The 20,816-nt window shown below is 44.4% G+C and overlaps 1 protein-coding gene across 2 annotated transcripts in view; it reads left to right on the top strand.

Annotated features, from left to right (window-relative positions):
* CCDC107 (coiled-coil domain containing 107) overlaps window positions 1-15,889 on the top strand; it is a 30,289-nt gene extending 14,400 nt beyond the window's left edge. The window contains exons 2-6 of one of the 2 annotated variants that reach the window (XM_069764574.1): window positions 5,303-5,490; window positions 8,600-8,666; window positions 10,000-10,090; window positions 10,459-10,568; window positions 14,366-15,889. In XM_069764574.1, coding sequence (XP_069620675.1) covers window positions 5,303-5,490; window positions 8,600-8,666; window positions 10,000-10,090; window positions 10,459-10,568; window positions 14,366-14,619 — 710 coding nt within the window. In that variant the 3' untranslated portion in view covers window positions 14,620-15,889. The remainder of the gene's footprint in view (window positions 1-5,302; window positions 5,491-8,599; window positions 8,667-9,999; window positions 10,091-10,458; window positions 10,569-14,365) is intronic. The other variant, XM_069764575.1, reaches the window with a different exon arrangement.
* The last annotated feature ends 4,927 nt before the right edge of the window (window positions 15,890-20,816 follow it).

Genomic DNA, 20,816 nt, shown 5'->3' with positions numbered 1-20,816 from the left:
TAGCCGAGCTGGCCCGATTATTAAGGGCGAACTCAGCCAACGGCAAAAATGACACCCAATCATCCTGGTCAGCGGAAACAAAACATCTCAGATATGTTTCCAAGGTCTGATTGGTTCGTTCGGTCTGGCCATTAGTCTGAGGATGGAAGGCCGAGGAGAAAGATAGGTCAATGCCCATCCTACCACAAAAGGCTCGCCAGAACCTCGAGACAAACTGGGAACCTCTGTCAGAAACAATATTCTCAGGAATGCCATGTAAACGATCCACATGCTGGAAGAACAAAGGCACCAAATCAGAGGAGGAAGGCAATTTAACCAAGGGCACCAGATGGACCATTTTAGAAAAGCGATCACAGACCACCCAAATGACCGACATTTTTTGAGAAACGGGAAGGTCAGAAATGAAATCCATCGAAATATGTGTCCAAGGCCTCTTCGGGACCGGCAAGGGCAAAAGCAACCCACTGGCACGTGAACAGCAGGGCTTAGCCCTAGCACAAATTCCACAGGACTGCACAAAAGCACGCACATCCCGTGACAGAGATGGCCACCAGAAGGATCTAGCAACCAACTCCCTGGTACCAAAGATTCCTGGATGACCGGCCAGCACCGAACAATGAAGTTCAGAGATAACTTTACTAGTCCACCTATCAGGGACGAACAGTTTCTCGGCCGGACAACGATCAGGTTTATTAGCCTGAAATTTCTGCAACACTCTCCGCAAATCAGGGGAGATGGCAGACACAATGACTCCTTCCTTGAGGATACTCGCCGGCTCAGATAACCCCGGAGAGTCGGGCACAAAACTCCTAGACAGAGCATCCGCCTTCACATTTTTAGAGCCCGGAAGGTATGAAATCACAAAATCAAAACGAGCAAAAAAATAACGACCAACGGGCCTGTCTAGGATTCAAGCACTTGGCAGACTCAAGATAAGTAAGGTTCTTATGATCAGTCAATACCACCACGCGATGCTTAGCACCCTCAAGCCAATGACGCCACTCCTCGAATGCCCACTTCATGGCCAGCAACTCTCGGTTGCCCACATCATAATTACGCTCAGCAGCAGAAAATTTCCTGGAAAAGAAAGCACATGGTTTGAACACTGAGCAACCAGAACCTCTCTGTGACAAAACCGCCCCTGCACCAATCTCAGAAGCATCAACCTCGACCTGGAACGGAAGAGAAACATCAGGTTGACACAACACAGGGGCACAGCAAAAACGACGCTTCAACTCCTGAAAAGCTTCCACGGCAGCAGAAGACCAATTAACCAAATCAGCACCCTTCTTGGTCAAATCGGTCAATGGTCTGGCAATGCTAGAAAAATTACAGATGAAGCGACGATAAAAATTAGCAAAGCCCAGGAATTTCTGCAGACTTTTTAGAGATGTCGGCTGAGTCCAATCCTGGATGGCCTGAACCTTAACCGGATCCATCTCGATAGTAGAAGGGGAAAAGATGAACCCCAAAAATGAAACTTTCTGCACACCGAAGAGACACTTTGATCCCTTCACGAACAAGGAATTAGCACGCAGTACCTGGAAAACCATTCTGACTTGCTTCACATGAGACTCCCAATCATCTGAGAAGATCAAAATGTCATCCAAGTAAACAATCAAGAATTTATCCAGATACTCACGGAAAATGTCATGCATAAAAGACTGAAAAACAGATGGAGCATTGGCAAGTCCGAACGGCATCACCAGATACTCAAAATGACCCTCGGGCGTATTAAATGCCGTTTTCCATTCATCTCCCTGCCTGATTCTCACCAGATTATACGCACCACGAAGATCAATCTTAGTAAACCAACTAGCCCCCTTAATCCGAGCAAACAAGTCAGAAATCAATGGCAAGGGATACTGAAATTTAACAGTGATCTTATTAAGAAGGCGGTAATCAATACACGGTCTTAGCGAACCATCCTTCTTGGCTACAAAAAAGAACCCTGCTCCCAATGGTGACGACGATGGGCGAATATGTCCCTTCTCCAGGGACTCCTTCACATAACTGCGCATAGCGGTGTATTCAGGTACGGACAAATTAAATAAACGACCCTTAGGGAATTTACTACCAGGAATCAAATCGATAGCACAATCACAATTCCTATGCGGAGGTAGGGCATCAGACTTGGACTCTTCAAATACATCCTGAAAGTCCGACAAGAACTCTGGGATGTCAGAAGGAATGGATGACGAAATAGACAAAAATGGAACATCACCATGTACTCCCTGACAACCCCAGCTGGTTACCGACATAGAGTTCCAATCCAATACTGGATTATGGGTTTGTAGCCATGGCAACCCCAACACGACCACATCATGCAAATTATGCAGTACCAGAAAGCGAATAACTTCCTGATGTGCAGGAGCCATGCACATGGTCAGCTGGGCCCAGTACTGAGGCTTATTCTTGGCCAAAGGTGTAGCATCAATTCCTCTCAACGGAATAGGACACCGCAAAGGCTCCAAGAAAAATCCACAACGTTTAGCATAATCCAAATCCATCAGATTCAGGGCAGCGCCTGAATCCACAAACGCCATGACAGAATACGATGACAAAGAGCACATTAAGGTAATGGACAAAAGGAATTTGGACTGTACAGTGCCAATAACGGCAGAGCTATCGAACCGCCTAGTGCGTTTAGGACAATTAGAAATAGCATGAGTAGAATAACCACAATAGAAACACAGTCTGTTCAGACGTCTGTGTTCTTGCCGTTCAACTTTAGTCATAGTCCTGTCGCACTGCATAGGCTCAGGTTTACTCTCAGACAATACCGCCAGATGGTGCACAGATTTACGCTCGCGCAAGCGACGACCGATCTGAATGGCCAAGGACATAGACTCATTCAAACCAGCAGGCATAGGAAATCCCACCATTACATCCTTAAGAGCTTCAGAGAGACCCTTTCTGAACAAAGCCGCTAGTGCAGATTCATTCCACAGAGTGAGTACTGACCACTTCCTAAATTTCTGACAATATACTTCTACATCATCCTGACCCTGGCATAAAGCCAGCAGATTTTTCTCAGCCTGATCCACTGAATTAGGCTCATCGTAAAGCAATCCCAGCGCCTGGAAAAATGCATCAACATTACTCAATGCAGAATCTCCTGGTGCAAGAGAAAACGCCCAGTCCTGTGGGTCGCCGCGCAAAAAAGAAATAATAATCAAAACCTGTTGAATAGGATTACCAGAAGAATGAGGTTTCAAGGCCAAAAATAGCTTACAATTATTTCTGAAGCTCAGGAACTTAGTTCTGTCACCAAAAAACAAATCAGGAATCGGAATTCTTGGTTCTAGCATCGATTTCTGATCAATAGTATCTTGAATCTTTTGTACATTTACAACGAGATTATCCATTGAGGAGCACAGAGCCTGAATATCCATGTCCACAGCTGTGTCCTGAAGCACTCTAATGTCTAGGGGAAAAAAAAGACTGAAGACAGAGCTAAGAAAAAAAAATGATGTCAGGATTTCTTTTTTCCCTCTATTGGGAATCATTGATGGGGCTCCTTGTACGGTTATGGCCGGCAATCAGGCAACACAGCGTGCAGTAATCAGCGCACATACAGAGATCTGGCAATAACCAAAAACAATAGGACGAGCTCTGAGACGTGGAATCTCTGTAGACTGCAGTACCTGATCTATCCTCACACAACTATAAGCAGCAGTGGATTGCGCCTATCACTACCTATGCAACTCGACACTGCCTGAGGAGCTGACTAGCCTGAAGATAGAAATACAAGCCTGACTTACCTCAGAGAAATACCCCAAAGGAATAGGCAGCCCCCCACATATAATGACTGTTAGCAAGATGAAAAGACAAACGTAGGAATGAAATAGATTCAGCAAAGTGAGGCCCGATATTCTAGACAGAGCGAGGATAGCAAAGAGAACTATGCAGTCTACAAAAAACCCTAAAACGAAAACCACGCAAAGGGGCAAAAAGACCCACCGAGCCGAACTAACAGCACGGCGGTGCACCCCTTTGCTTCTCAGAGCTTCCAGCAAAAGTTAATAGCAAGCTGGACAGAAAAAACAGAAAACAAACTAGAAGCACTTATCTAGCAGAGCAGCAGGCCCAAGGAAAGATGCAGTAGCTCAGATCCAACACTGGAACATTGACAAGGAGCAAGGAAGACAGACTCAGGTGGAGCTAAATAGCAAGGCAGCCAACGAGCTCACCAAAACACCTGAGAGAGGAAGCCCAGAGACTGCAATACCACTTGTGACCACAGAAGTGAACTCAGCCACAGAATTCACAACAGTTGCGCACCGTGGGTAGAGGAACATCAAGATGGGGGGTGGACTTATAACCTTGAGATTGTTGATATTGGTCAACAATTTTGATTCTCAAGTCCTCAGACAGTTCTCTTCACCTCTTTCTGTTTCCCATGCTTAGTGTGGCACACACACACAATGCAAAGATTGTCAACTTCTCCCCAATTTAACTGGTTTCAGGTGTGATTCTCATATTGCCCAGACCTGTTACTTGCCACAGGTGAGTTTGAACCTTGACACAAAACTGTTGACCAACAATTTGCTCTGGCCCATTTTGGGGATTTACTGTGAAATTCTGTCCAATTTGCCTTTTTTGTGTGTGTTTTTCGATATACTGAAAGGAAATAAACGTGTATAACAAAACATGTGTAATTGCAATAATTTTCTGGCAGAAATGCTTCATTATCTGGAACAATTTGAAGGCCATCACTTTCGGCCATGGCTGTATACCTAAGGTAATGGGACTGAATAACGAATCCATTTCTATGAACTAAGAGGTGTTTCCCAATACTTTTGTCGGTATGGTGTATGTTATCGTGAGCGGCTTAATGTGAACATGATGATGATCCTATCTGTGGCCCTGCCATTACAGGGCTGGGCATGGTTTCCAGCAGCCCGTATTATCAGTGAAGTCTCCAGTGACTACGGCACTGCTCGGCAGCACTTTTCTGCAGTCCACAGCCAGGATGTACTTTGATATTAGTCCTGTAACTGGCCTGTGGGACACCGCACAAATCGTTGCATTGCTTTTTAAAGGGAGGTAATCCAACAATAACCTTAACCTATGGAGCTTCACTTACACTGAGCAGCTTGCTTCCATTATGGATATATGTACGCTTTGTTTAAAATTGTCTCCTGATGTGGGAAAAAATCCTGCTGACCCGCCGATCTGTCAGACTGCGTGATGTTGATTACATGCATTCCTCCCAGCGGACGAGATATAAATCGGTGGGGCTGGAGGGTACGCCGGGGTCGGCTATAAGTGCCTGATTGACTCTTTTCAATTGTTCTAGAGAGCCAAGCAAAATATCATTCATCTCGAAAAATATTGGAAAATAGTAATCACTATGAACAGATGAAAGGCGAGATGGAAAAACAGCTGAAGTCGGAGAGGACTGAAACTGGTCACAGCATGGCATTTACACTTATGCCACTTTATGCTGTAGGAGTGGCGCTGTTTGCTGCGTATAAGTTTTCAAAGGTAAGCAGCAGATGTATTTTTAGGGACCGGCTGAGCTGCAGTCCCCTCCTGTCCTGTCTGTATACTCTTTTCCTTCCCAACCTAATGCCCAGCACCTCTGGTATGATCAGACCATGTCCCTGTACGGTCAGACACGGCCATTACACAGCACACAGCAGGGGCACATTTATAAGATTATCTCAGCACTGGGACATTTAATTAACACATTTGAATTGTGGAACTTATTATTCTTCCAAGATCTATTGATTAAAATCAACTTTGTTCATGTGAAAAACCCTTGAATGGATTGTGTAGAGAAACAGTTAAAAAAAAAAAAAAAAAAAAATTCAGCATCACAGGGCTACTGCAGATAACACAGCTTTAGGCCAGGTTCAGTATTTGGTCAGTGTTTTACCAGGAGTGGGTGATAATCCAGAAGTGGTGACGTGTTTCAATTATACTTCTAATTGTTTTGGCTTACAGATACTGATGTAAAATACTGACCAAATGAACATGGCCTTAAGGTACCGTCACATTAAGCGACGCTGCAGCGATATAGGCAACGATGCTGATCGCTGCAGCGTCGCTGTTTCATCGTTGTGTGGTCGCTGGAGAGCTGTCACACAGACAGCTCTCCAGCGACCAACAATGCCGAAGTCCCCTGGTAACCAGGGTAAACATCGGGTTACTAAGCGCAGGGCCACACTTCGTAACCCGATGTTTACCCTGGTTACCATTGTAAATGTAAAAAAAAAAAAAAAAAACACTACATACTTACATTCCGGTGTCTGTCGCGTCCCTCGCCGTCACCTTCCCTGCACTGTGTAAGCGCCGGCCGTAAAGCAGAGCGGTGACGTCACCGCTGTGCTCTGCTTTACGGCCGGCTGGCGCTGACACAGTGCGGGAAGCTGACGGCGAGGGGACGCGACAGACACCGGAATGTAAGTATGTAGTGTTTTTTTTTTTTTTTTTTTTACATTTACAATGGTAACCAGGGTAAACATCGGGTTACGAAGTGTGGCCCTGCGCTTAGTAACCCGATGTTTACCCTGGTTACAAGTGAACACGTCGCTGGATCGGCGTCACACACGCCGATTCAGTGATGTCAGCGGGTGATCCAGCGATAAAATAAAGTTCTGGCCTTCTAGCTCCGACCAGCGATCTCACAGCAGGATCCTGATCGCTGCTGCGTGTCAAACACAACAATATCACTATCCAGGACGCTGCAATGTGACGGATCGCTATCCTTATCGTTCTAAAGTCGCTCAGTGTGAAGGTACCTTTAGGTGCCATCAGTAATTGCTGCGAGTTGGACACTGCATATTTCTGCAATGTCAAAAACACAGTGGCCGGTTGTTACAGCATAGTGGATGGAAGTTCTAGAAACCCCATGTCTACTATGTGTGCATAGTCACCCGCAGAGACTGATGTGTGGCGAGTCTTTCAGGGCCGCAGCATGTCGACTTCTCTTGTGGAGATGCTAGTCTGCAACAGAAATTATATCAATCAAATGTATTGAATGCGGTGAATCGGCACAGTTCAGTGATCAGTGTTACAGCGCAGATCATAGGCTGGATATCAGTGTTTTAGGCAATTTCATTGCTTGAAACACTGAAAACGCTGTGATTTGCTGTTCAGAGATCGTAGTTGTGGTGGGGTGCCGCCACCCCCTCTCTCCCGTGACCACTTTTAAAGGGAACCTGTCACCAGGTTTGGCTGATATAAGATACGGCCACTACCATTCAGGGCTCATCTACAGCGTTCTATAATGCAATAGATAAGCCCCTGATCTGACCTGCAAGATAAGAAAAATTACTTTTATTGTACTCACCTGGGGGCGGTCCGGTCCGGTGGGTGTCGCAGATCTGGGTCCGGCGCTTTCCATCTTCTTGTGATGCCGTCCTTCTGCTTGCGTCATGACTCCCCGGCATCGCGCTGCTGCACAGGTGCACTTATCGGCCCTGTTGAGGACAGACCAAAGTACTGCAGTACTCAGGTGCTGGGCCTCTCTGACCTTTCCCTGCGCACTGCAGTACTTTGCTCTGTCCTTAACTGGGCCGATAAGTGCGCCTGTGCCGGAGTGAGATGTCAGGGAGCCTGTGCGGATGATGCAGGGATGAGTCTTCCACATGAAGCAAGCAGGAGGGCGGCGATCATAAGAAGATGGGAGGTGCCGGACCTGCCACACCCATCGGACTGGCCCACCCCCAGGTGAGTATAATATAACTTGTTTTCTTCTCTTGCAGGCCGGATCGGGGCAGATATGCAGCATTATAGAAAGCTGTATTTTAGCCCTGATAGGCAGTGACCGTAACTCATATCGGCCAAACCTGGTGACAGGTTCCCTTTAATGCCATCGCGGTGCCGCATTAAAGATATGATGTATCCATACGTCCGAGCGGTAAGTACCCACCAACCTGAACTTATGGATGTGTCCAAGGTTGTAAAGGGGTTAAACTGTAAATGGAAAAAAACAACTTTCTGCTGAAAAATGTTTTACAGTTTGAGAAGGCCGATGGACAGGTCTGATTACTCGCAGCCCTATTTGGAGAAAACGCCTCCGGACTGCGCAGGAGGCTTCACTAATAAGCAGCCGTTCTTGGGTAGAGATAGTTTCCGAACCTGTAATATGTACAAACCCCAAGCGCAGCACTGCAGGAGGAGACGCTTGGCCTGTGCTGCCCTCCGCTATGCCATGGGGATTTCCTTATACTGTAACGGCAGGCTGCCCCACTTTTCTCCAGCAGTCTAGGGCTTGTTCAGACAAGCACTGTATACAGATGTGGGCTCTCCGTGTGCCCCACAGACCATACACAGAAACCACGCACCCATTGCATATGGCTGATATTAACAGTCTACGTGATAAAAGCCCTGGGCCGCACTATTGTGGTGTGATTTATAGACCAGACTAATGCATGTAATTAGCATACACATAGGGACAGTTGTCCACAATTTGCGGACCTTCACTGGCCCAAGTTTCTGAATCCAGCCTAAGGGCACGTTTACACTAATTTTTCTGTACACTACATTGTGGGTGCTTAAACCATTCCCTCACAGTGCTGTGATAATGCACTCCCGGAGAACAGACACTAAGAGAGAAGGTTCCTTATTTTCCCTCTTGTCATTTAAGATGCAGCCAAAAGAGAAGATCGGATCCAAAACCTCCGAAGGCGAAGAGAAAAAATCAAAGGAAACGGGTACGTTCCTAATGTGTCTGTAAAATATATTATTTGCTTGGTGAGCATGTATACATGTCACATAGGTGCGGCTATAGGACCCGTATATAACGATGCGTTAGAGCATGGTCACCGGGCCCGGGCTAAGTGACAGCCGCAGCTTTTTCTTTTGTAGAAAATCAGTCCAGTATGCTATGAAGTCAATGGAGAATTAACAGATTAAAACTGTGACAAATGAGTAATTCAAGAGTATAAAAATAAAACATGTTGAATACATTCAGACCAAAGTGTTGAAAAGGGCGTCATTCATAAGTCAGGTTTTGTCTTCACATACGGCAAAAACAGAATGAGGTTTATTAGGGATTCTCATCTAAGTGACATCTGACTTTTATTGAGCTCTCTATGATAGATAAAGAGTTAGGAGAAAATTTCCTTCTATCACTGAAAAACAGACATCCAAGTGCTGAAGGTTTTTTGTTTTGTTTTTTCCGCGCAGATCCATAGTCTTGGATTTCTGATATTGACCACTTGGTCTGAGAAAAAAAAAATTATGTGAACAACCCCATAGACCAGGGGTGGGGAACCTCAGGCCCCAGGGCCATTTACGGCCCTCGATGACCTTTTATCAGGCCTCCGAGCAGATTCTCAGGGACCGCATTCTTGGGCAGGGAGGTGTACATTGATTACAACCAGCTCATTATTTTCTTCTTGCTCTGTTAGCACACACATGCAGTGTTCACTACTGAACACTGAAGGGCATGCAATGAAAGATTACGTCCTGACACCAGTGCCAGAGTCGGGATGCATTTTTTGGGCGGAGATTGTACGGCCTCCGAAGGATGGTAGAAATATCCAAATGGCCCTTGGCAGAAAAAAAAGTTTCCCCCCTTCCATAGACTATCACTAAAAAGCACAGAACCTGTAAGAGAGAATGAGGCCTTTTTTGGGAGGGTAGACCACAAGCTATGAAATGTGAGAGGAAACCCAGGCCGGATCTGCAGAAGCAAGGGGAGAGTCGTCACACGGCATCAGTTTAGAGAGAACCTATGTAGAACTTTGGAGGAAGGAGTCATGTGGGTAGCATCCCATAGAGATCCCCACAATCCGCAGGAGATAGGAGACCACATGGGTTGGAAAGAGATATAGCTAGCTGTGCTCATGCATGAGTGATAAAAAAGCCCGCGGCTACCTGGACACACAGACTTCACTTCCAGTAAAGGGTCTTATATCGGTGGAAACATCACTTTTGCTTCTGCAGAACAGTTTTCAGAATGTATTTCTAGTAACAAGTGAATAATCTGTTAAATTAATAACATATTTTGATTCTCTTTGTCTTTTATTGTGAATCCTCTAGAAAACCAGCTGTTGGTTTTAGAAAAACATCTTTTGCAAACAGAGAAAATGCTCAATTCATTACTGACTCAGCTTGATCCGCTCTCCAGCTGGTAAGCCATGCTATTTCTATTGAGATCGTCACGTGAAATGTAATTGATTATAAGGTGGTAAGGCAGCCTCTGTACTTGACTAGGGGCTACGTTAGCACTTTGTAAATGACAGGGCTGCATTTTCCACATATTAGTAAGGCTGACCTGCAAAACTGGATGCCGCACCTGAATAAACTCTGTAAAATATGCAAAGCGAGTCCAGCTTTGTGCTAAGTTTTTGGACTAGTTGCTTCCCAGCCCAACAGCCTCAACCTTTCATGAGGTTTTCTTTCGGCATGTCTTCAGCTGAAATGTAAATTGTCGCTGACTTTTACTGTTATAATTGACTTATGGTAGTCACTGCAGAATGTCTTTGTGCTCACTTTTAGTGTCAATTCTTTGGCTACAGAGCAGAAAGATGAAATTATGAATCAGCTATTGTCTATCAGACAGTTAATGAAGAAGAGTGGGATGGATAAATCTACTATTAATAACTCAGGTAATGAGTCCATAATTTTCCAACTCCTACAATTGTCCAATGGTGTGATCATAAACATAAGTTGCTATAACAACTCAGTTGTCGGGTGACCGAGGACCAGGGTCTCTTTCCCTGTCCCTACCACTAGGGGTGCCCTAGCTCGCCTTATTCCTCGGGATACTTCTGAAGGTGAAGACGCCAGGGCCGCCACCCTTGCCTTATCTTCTGAATCAGCCCTCCGTCTGTTTTCGTCCCCCATACAGGGAAGAGGGGCAGTATTATGCACAGCAGTACACCAACCCCTCGAACAAGGAAATACAAACAAAGGTAAGCTGAAATAGCAAGGATACAAATATTCACTCACATAAAACAGGAATGCATCGGGGAGTGGAGGACTGGGGAATAACCAATGTAAGAGGGAAGGGAATTAAAACACACTTACAAACCACACAACAGTCACAGATAGCTCCTCATATAAACACCTCTCCACCAAGCCATGCAACAAAAGCTAGCTCTGACATGGGTTTGAATCAGGACCAAGATTATAAAGGGGATAGGAGTGGCTAACCAAGCTAATCTGAGAGCTCCTACTCCGAGTCTCCAACATGCCGATTAAAACCTGTTCGGCCAAAAGAAATAAGCATAATTTAAAAAGAAGTGCTTCTTTTCAGAGCAGGAGTAGGAGCAATCATACACTGCGGTCTTCTGGCACCTCTCTGTTGCGGTAACCCCTTGACAGTTGCTCATAGAGATGGGCAGATCCATTCTCGGGACTCCAGTCCATCAGCCATTTGAGTCGTCTTTGATCTCTGGACAGGAGGCTTGCAATGATGAATCCGCATTGTCAATGCAATCGCTAATCAAAAGCCGCACCATGGATCTGAAAAGGCAAGAGATTGGTGAGCCTCCAGTCCAGCAGTCAAACTGTGACCTGGTTTATGGACTGGAGTCCTGCAAATCGATCCTCCCAGCTCTGGTCGCTGACATTCTGTTACAACTTTGTGCCAAGCAACATACATTGTATGGCATAGAAGTGTTCTCGAATTCCAGTGTTCAAGAGCCATCAACCGATCATGTTTTCAGGATTTCCTTAGCATTCACAAGTAATGGAACTACTGTATTTCCTGTGCAATACTAAGGAAATCCTGAAAACATGATCTGTTGGTGGCTCCTGTGGACTGGTGTTGTGGAACACTGGTCTAGACTATGTGAACATTTGACTACTGCACCTATAAGGCTATGTGCACACGTAAGAATAGAGGTGCAGAATTTTCTGCACAAAATCTGCATCTCCTGGCAGAATCCGCAGCCGCGGTTTTTATGCGGATTTGCTGCGGATTTTCTGTGGTTATTGCCACTGCGGATTTTTAACATGGAGCGGTGCGGAAACGCTGCAGATCCACACAAAAGAAGTGACATGCACTTCTTTGAAATCTGCAGCAATTCCGCACTGATTTTTCCGCACCATCTGCACAGGTTTTTTTTTTCCCATTGCATAACATTGTACTGCACATCACAGTGCGGATCTGCAGCTATTCTGCACGAAAAAATCCGCTGCGGGTCCGCAGCAAATCCGCATCGTGTGCACATACCCTTAGAGCTGCTTGGGAAACTACGTAAGATCATTTGAGATCAGGGACTGGTGTTGGACGAGAAGTTTTGACTTGCAATCTGTATTCCAAAGTCAAACCATGAGTTTATAGATCTTGCAGTGATACAGGTGAGCTGGAACAGCAATGGACCCACATAGTTGGAAGCATGCAGTAGCCTAAAGTGTCTATGAATACTGCGGTACTAAACTTGTTCTTCGCTACTAATAAAGTGCTCACCGCAAACCCTGGAAAACGACCCCATAGAACTGTCTCTCCTGCTCTCCACTATAGGCACTATTACAATAGGTATTTAGGTAGGTAGCATTTTCCAGGGATTCACCACACTTTTTTGTCCATCAGACTTCTAAAGAATGCTTCATGGTCTATGCTTTCTATTGAATCCATTTCCTGATCTATGAACGTGCTTGAACAGGAACATGTGCTCTCCTTTTGGTGATCTGTACACATTTCAGAGGTCTATTGCACAATTGGTGGGGTCTCGGATTCCCTGCCATGCTGCAGGCCATTCAAGTATCAGCTAAGGCCTCTTTCAAACTTCCGTTTTTAGCCATACGTCGCAATCTGTCGTTTTGACAAAAAAATGGATCCTGCAAATGTGCCCGCAGGATGGATGCGTTTTTTTGCCATTCACTTTTATTGACGACTGATTGCGACGAATGGGCACACGTCGCATCCGTCGTGCAACGGATGCGTCGTGATTTTGCGGCCCGTCGTGACGAGAAAAATATTCAATGTAACGTTTTTTCGTCCGTCGAAACCGCCATTTCCGACTGCGCAGGCGCGGCCGGAACTCCGCCCCCCTCTTCCCCGGAACTCATAATGGGCAGCGGATGCGTCTGAAAACTGCATCCGCTGCCCACGTTGTGCACTATTTGCACAACGTCCATCGGTACGTCGGGCCGACGGTTTGTGACGGCCCCGTACCGATGGAAATGTGAAAGAGGCCTAAGGCCTCTTTCACACTTGCGTCTTTTAGCTCCCGTCACAATCCGTCGATTTTTGAGAACTTGTTTTAGCGACGGATTGTGACGGATGGCCATCCGTTTCATCCGTCGTGCGCTGGATCCTGTGTAAAAAAAACAAAAAAAAACAAACGGTCTGTCGGGCAGAGAAAACGTTCAGACGAATGGTTTTTTTCTGCATGTCGGAAAATCGGTCAGCGACGCATCCTGCGCTGCCCGTCACTGGCTACAATAGTAGCCTATGGGGGCAGGATGCGTCGCTGCCTGTGAAAAGCAGGAATCCAGCGACGGGTCCTGTCTCTTCAAACTGAGCATGTGTGGATATAATGTTGAAAAAAATAAAAAATCGCAATGTTCTCCCCTACCGGCATTCCCGCGCAGCGTCACCGATTCACCTATGCTCCCGGCAGCTAGCGTTCCCAGTAATACATTGCGAAATCTTGCGAGAAGTCGCTAGCTGCTGGGAGCATCGCTGCGCGGGACGTCGGTAGGTGAGAACACTGTTTTTTTTTTTTTTGTTTGTTTTTTTTTAAACCTGGCTTGTGTTGTGTATGCGTTTTCGCAGCGGAAAACCGCTGCAAAGACACATACGCAACAGGTGCACATAGCCTCGATGGGTCCGTCGGAAAGACGGGCCCAGTGCACACGTTTTCCACAATCTGCACAGGATCCGTCATTTCAACGTCTTGACCGATCCTGTGCAGATTGGGAAGACTGAAGTGTGAATGAAGCCTAACTGAAAAACACAAAGTTTACTTACGTTTTAAGATTTCTTCAAAGTGTAATAAGCAACTCTAAATCAATGACCTTATAACTTTTAAAAGGGTAATCAAAAATTCTGGAGCTCTGCCTGTCTGAAACTCTTACTTGCCTCAACAGTGTTACTTGTCAAGTCTCCTTTGATCTCTCAGCTGCAGGTGAAGTGTGTGTGTGTCTTAATTTTGTCTTCAGCTATGATTGATTAAAAAAAAAAAAGCTACTGATCTCTAATACATAAAATACAGGAGAGTGCTCTGTCCTCGAGGAGCTGTGGTAGCACTTCCATAGAAGGCTACTCTATACCTAGTCACATGTGTAATAGTTGAAATCGTAGCGATTGAAAAGTTGAATTTTCACTCTAACATGTTCCGAGACTATTTTTTTAGAAGTGTCATTTGATGCCTGATATTGGAGTAGAATGTGAATTTTGAAATGTACTTGTCACTGATGCGCTAGATCGTTAACCAAATTCTTCTGTTTACAGTAGGTCAGTCCTGTGAAGATACATTTGAGAATCTGATTGATTCATTCAGAGTTCAGAAATCTGAAGTCTCAGGAAAAGACCTTTCAAAGCTTGATGCTGTGGATCTTGAATTGCCTGTGCACGATCCTGTTTCAGAAGAGCCAGCCTTGAAGATAGATTCTCATAGTAAAGAAGACAGGTCTTGTTCCTCAAGTAGAGAACTAACGGCAGGACATACATCTGATGGGTTGAGAAAACGTAACATAAAAGACTGAGATAACACTTGACTAGGATATCATGCCTTCTATCTACGGTTTAATTGGGGGAAAAGTGGTTCACAGATTTAAATTTCACATCTCTAAGGGGTGGGACAAATGGCGCCACTAGTTCTAGGCGACGGCACATTGCTGAATTGGGACTTCCTTTTCCAAACGGATGATTTCCATTATTTTTCATGTACCGACTGGACTCATCTGGCTTCAATATTGAGAGAAGTCACTCGCGTCTAATCAGCACGTAATCATAAATATGCAAATTGCATATGTACCCACTTGCACCAGGAATTACCAACAAATCGGGATGAGTACCGTACACTGTCATGTTCCAAGTCTAAATTTGCACTGCGTGACCACAGTTTTTTTTTTTCCCCCCAAGCCTAGACAGCCCCTTTAAACTATGATGTACAGAAATGATGAAATCAAGGCTATATATGTATGAAGATGCATGTAATCTACTAGCTGAAGAGCCCGGCGTTGCCTGGGCATAGTAACTAACTGTGATTAGTTATAACAGACAACGGCAGCAGTTAAGGGGCCTTATTCCTCCTGCACCTCATGTTCCTTCTTTTTACCCAACCTCCTCCTGGACCTCACGATCCTCCTTTATACAGAGTATTTTGCTGCAGCACAGCTTTTCTCCTCCGGCAGCACCTCACACTCCTCTTCCATATACAATTGGAAACACTTGATACGGAGAGTCCCCTCCATGCCAGCAGTTGCCCTCCGCCGCTCTCAGGTCGTTCCGGTTAACCCCTGAGTGCTCGGGCTGCACACTGACATGTAATCCCGTGGCTGTAGGTGCCACACACCGCCTGCGGGGAGCTGTAGCGGGGCAGGGAGGTGACTTACGGCTTCTGCACAAGTTTGCACCTCTTCCTGCTGGCGTGCATGATACTGGTGTTCACGCTGCTGCTCTTCTCCAGCGCAGACCAGTAAGGCAGGAGACTCGCTTGTGCTAGCACAACCACCTACCTGAATACTAAGGCTGAGTAGTGCCATGTCAACCCAACATCACAACTAGAGGGGGTGTTGATGCTTAAAGCTGGCTCCAGGAGAGGCGAGTAAGAATGTGTCAAGAGGTGTGCAGAAGAAACATATAATACATGATATCTTTAAAACCGGGCCTAAGCAGTACTAATTTTGGAGAACAAGCTAGTATGTCTAAAGACTTTTTTTTTTTTAAATGGGGTTTTTAGTTTCAATAAATCATTGACCACAGGCGCAGTTCATTGTGGTGTGTAAAAAACAAACAAAACAAAAAAACCTTTTTGCTTTGCATCTCGTCTGTGTTTAGCTGCAGCAGTGACGTCACATTGCTGCAGCCCAACACGGCGCCGCAGCTCACGCCGTCTACATAAGCAGAGTTTAGAAGCTTGGTGATTGGCTTCAGCATTGCAGACAATGATTAAGCCAGTGATATAGACCCAGCCCTTGGAATCCTGAAGGGTAAGTAAAGCACTTTTTTCTGTGAACTGTACCTGTATAAAAATACGATAATTCACTGAAAACCGAAAGTTCTCATAAATACAGAAACCTGTGCAATCATACTTGCTACAGAAACAGAATGGTTTCATGGGTGCAGCGTGCACATAAGACCCAATTTTAACACAAGAAAAACAGAGCACATATATCACCACCACATCAATTTAATAAAAATAATTTTTATTAAACATATATTGAAATGACAGAACATAAAGCTACCAGAAGGAACAATAACTGAGCACTCAAAGGGGGGAACATTGCTCCATTAGTAAGACCTGGTATAGCATATATTTATACACAGAACACCGCTCCATTGCTGCGGGTGCTTACACATTCATATAAGAGAAATCAAGCTTGTATCAGAAAGTGCACATGTGTTAAAAGCCCCACCTAGTTCCAAGAAACATATATATCATTAGCCTCAATGCTTACCCATTGTAAGTCCAAAAGGTGCAGTGGTCCGCCCTATGACCCCTGACGCGCGTTTTGCGTTTGATGGCTTTCTCAAAGGGGAGGTAAACTACTCCTGCAACTACCCGTCTTTTTATAGCCATGTAACCCACTGATTGGGAGGTGGCGCATGCGCCTGCGTCCCCCACACACACAGAAAGCCGCCTCCCATCGGCGTCATTGCACAGTGCGCATGCGGGTGAAAATACACCCGGTGACGTCAGAGGCATGCGCACTGTGGATTCCTGTCACCCCATAGAGGTACGCTGTGCGGGATGGATCGCAGTGCGCACGCGCACTATCAGCGGCCATTACATAGATAGAGGAAAGAAATCCCGGAATATAGGGGTGTTGGTAAGTGAAAATGAACACATAATGTCAGCGGTCCCCCTCTAAATGTGCCGAGGAAGGAGATCGCTGACCCGATATTCACAAAAAATTGTGAAAAAAAAAAAAAGGAAAAAGACCGTCATAAAGTGACCATACATAACATAAGTAGAATTTAAATAGCCAAAAAAAGCCGCTTAAGAGTGCTGAAGACACAAAAGAGAATAGTAAAACCAAAAACACTCAGTTTGAAAAAATGTTGCAGTAATCCGCAAGTGCTAGTAAAAGATGTAAAAAACAGGGTATTTGGTTGATACGTTTTTTGCAAAAAATGTATACTAAGCTGCTCTACCAATCTTCACGGTATACCCTTATCAGAGCAGTCCTAACTAATGTATGCAATCCCTATCTGATGTATTTAAAAACCTGATCATCTGTATATAACCTGTGTGAACAGGGTTCAGAGAGGAAAAATCCATGTGTGCATACAGGGTAGAACAGCTTTTGTGCAGATAACCCAAGAGGAGTGGTGGAACTCCCCAGTCTTGTAGACACAAGAGAACAATTATGGAAACAGGAACACATGGTCATATAAAAAATACTTCAATTGAACGAGCATATATTAGAGAGGTGGTCCAAAAAAAGGACTATAAAGTGCAGATTTAAATACATTAAAATCACTGCTAATATGCCGCATACTCAATATCCAAACACAGTAATAGAGTGAAAACTAATAAAGTGACAGTGCATCTTTGCTAAGAAAAAAGAGGGGACTCCCTACCAATATTGGTAGTGACTATTACAATAAAGCTCTATGAAGATAGAAATTTCTTTTTGGGCGGCCGCCGATAATTTCTCCTTGTCCTCCCAATTCGGGTTCCTCAAAGGACGGGAATAGTCTTCTATGTCCCATACATATTCAGTACAAAACGAAAAATACACTAAAAGGACAAACAGGACAAAAAGTTAAAATACAGCAACATGGGAACAGTTAGTGGGATTATCCCGAAATAAAAGGTAGATATATATCTTAAACCCCTATAGACTGTGGAAGGAACAGGACATCTGAAGGTCCCAGCTTTCATACTATACAAAATAGTCACAAAAAGGGTGCGAAAGTCAATTTTTCATTTAACCCCTTTGGGGATAGGGTAAGAAGCCACTGTGGTGAAAGAAAAAAGACTATTCAATTATGGTGGTCCAAAGAACGGTTCCTTCCCCTGTGGGTCGTGTGTGTTGCATGCCCCAACATCTTAAAATGTGACACATTTACGACATCTGATGGGAGCAGGGAATTTAAGATTCGTGAATACATCTCTTGTTCGATGTCATATGTTATTTACTATGCTACCTGTCCCTGCTCCCTTATATATGTGGGGCTGACCTCTAGGGTGCTCAAGATTAGAGTCCGTGAGCATGTACGTGATATTAAGGCTGCCAAGGATGAGTTAGATATATCTACTCTTAAAACTTTACCTAAACACTTCAGGGAATTCCATGGATCCGATCCCCGTGGTTTGAAAATCAGGGGTATTGACTGCATTCACGGTGGGGTGAGAGGTGGGAATCTTAAACAGGTTCTCGCTCAGCGTGAGTGCAGGTGGATTACAATCCTGGATACCCTATCCCCAAAGGGGTTAAATGAAAAATTGACTTTCGCACCCTTTTTGTGACTATTTTGTATAGTATGAAAGCTGGGACCTTCAGATGTCCTGTTCCTTCCACAGTCTATAGGGGTTTAAGATATATATATACCTTTTATTTCGGGATAATCCCACTAACTGTTCCCATGTTGCTGTATTTTAACTTTTTGTCCTGTTTGTCCTTTTAGTGTATTTTTCGTTTTGTAGTGAATATGTATGGGACATAGAAGACTATTCCCGTCCTTTGAGGAACCCGAATTGGGAGGACAAGGAGAAATTATCGGCGGCCGCCCAAAAAGAAATTTCTATCTTCATAGAGCTTTATTGAAATAGTCACTACCAATATTGGTAGAGAGTCCCCTCTTTTTTCTTAGCAAAGATGCACTATGTCACTTTATTAGTTTTCACTCTATTACTGTGTTTGGATATTGAGTATGCGGCATATTAGCAGTGATTTTAATGTATTTAAATCTGCACTTTATAGTCCTTTTTTGGACCACCTCTCTAATATATGCTCGTTCAATTGAAGTATTTTTTATATGACACTGTGTTCTCAGCGCTCTAAAGCGGCTTTCTTTGGCTATTTAAATTCTACTTATGTATGGTCACTTTATGACTGTCTCTGTTTCCTTTTTTTTCACCATTTTTTGTGAATATCGGGTCAGCGATCTCCTTCCTCTGCACATTTAGAGGGGGACCACTGACATTGTGTTCATTTTCACTTACCAACACCCCTATATTCCGGGATTTCTTTCCTCTGTCTATGTAATGGCCGCTGATAGTGCGCGTGCGCACTGCGATCCATCCCGCACAGCGTACCTCGGGCGACAGGAATGCACAGTGCGCATGCCTCTGACGTCACCGGGTGTATTTTCACCCGCATGTGCACTGTGCAATGACGTCGATGGGAGGCGGCTTTGTGTGTGTGGGGGACGCAGGCGCATGCGCCACCTCCCAATCAGTGGGTTACATGGCTATAAAAAGACGGGTAGTTCCAGGAGTAGTTTACCTCCCCTTTGAGAAAGCCATCAACCGCGAAACGCGCGTCAGGGGTCATAGGGCGGACCACTGCACCTTTTGGACTTACAATGGGTAAGCACTGAGGCTAATGATATATATGTTTCTTGGAACTGGGTGGTGCTTTTAACACGTGCACTTTCTGATACAAGCTTGATGAATGTGTAAGCACCCGCAGCAATGGAGCTGTGTTCTGTGTATAAATATATGCTATACCAGGTACATCCTTTAGTTGATAACACAAGAACCACTCACTTTGATCTTCACTAGAGAAATGATCTGCTTTGAAAGAGATTAAAAGTTGAAGCCTCTTCACACGTGGATTATAGAGCATTTAGGATACAATCTAAAGTCGTACCGAAACTAAATATACTACTCACAAGGCTTTCGGGCAAAATGTCAGCATGAACCTAAAATTCACTCTTAACCTTTTCTGGTGAACTTCATGTGACCTTCTCTAAACTTTTGGATGCATATATTCAACTGTTCAATGTTTCAGTACTTTTTGCACAACTTGCTTTTCTCTAACAAGGAGATTAATGGCAAAATTTGTAACATGTGTTTGATCCGTGAATCGCCCAATACATTTTGGGGTTCGATTTGGAATTGGTATTAAACGGTCCTCTTCATCATGCTGTTCACACTTTGACATCATGAAACCAAGACACCTAATAATTGACTAACAGTATACCCACCACTGTTGGCTTCATGTTTTCCATATATTTCACCTGAAAGCGAAATATCCCTAACATTTTGTGAGAAGTCTATATACTGTACTGTGCAAAGGTTTTAGGCAGGTGTGCGGAAAAAAAGCAAACTAAGAATACTGTAAAGTTTTAAGTTTATTTTCATTATGAAAAAAATGTAAAGTGAATGAACTAAAGGAAAACTAAATCAGATCCGTATTTAGTGTGACAACTCTTTACCTTCAAAACAGCATCAAAGCATCAATTCTTTTAGGTACGCTTGTACACAGTTTTAGAAGGAACTCAACAGGAATTTTCCAAATAATATTTTGGAGATCTGTGTATGTAGTCCTATGTAAATCATTCGGTCTCTTCAGGTCTGCAGGTCAGAAAAGCATTTTCAGCATTACTGGGAAGATTTGTAGTGATAGGTTGATTCACTGCAATTTACCATTTTTCCTTGCAGAAGTTCTAACAGTCAATGTTGACCCTTTAACGAGCCTTGTCACATGACTTAGGATAAAAGCCAAACCATAATCTCAATTTGCAGACACTGTGTTTTGGGGTACTGCCCCTCGTCAGTGCAAAG

The sequence above is a fragment of the Ranitomeya imitator genome, chromosome 4 (assembly GCF_032444005.1).
Source record: "Ranitomeya imitator isolate aRanImi1 chromosome 4, aRanImi1.pri, whole genome shotgun sequence".
In the NCBI taxonomy this organism is placed as follows: Eukaryota; Metazoa; Chordata; class Amphibia; order Anura; family Dendrobatidae; genus Ranitomeya; species Ranitomeya imitator.
The sequence above is the reverse complement of the archived record's forward strand: the minus strand, read 5'-3'. Positions and strand labels throughout refer to the sequence as shown.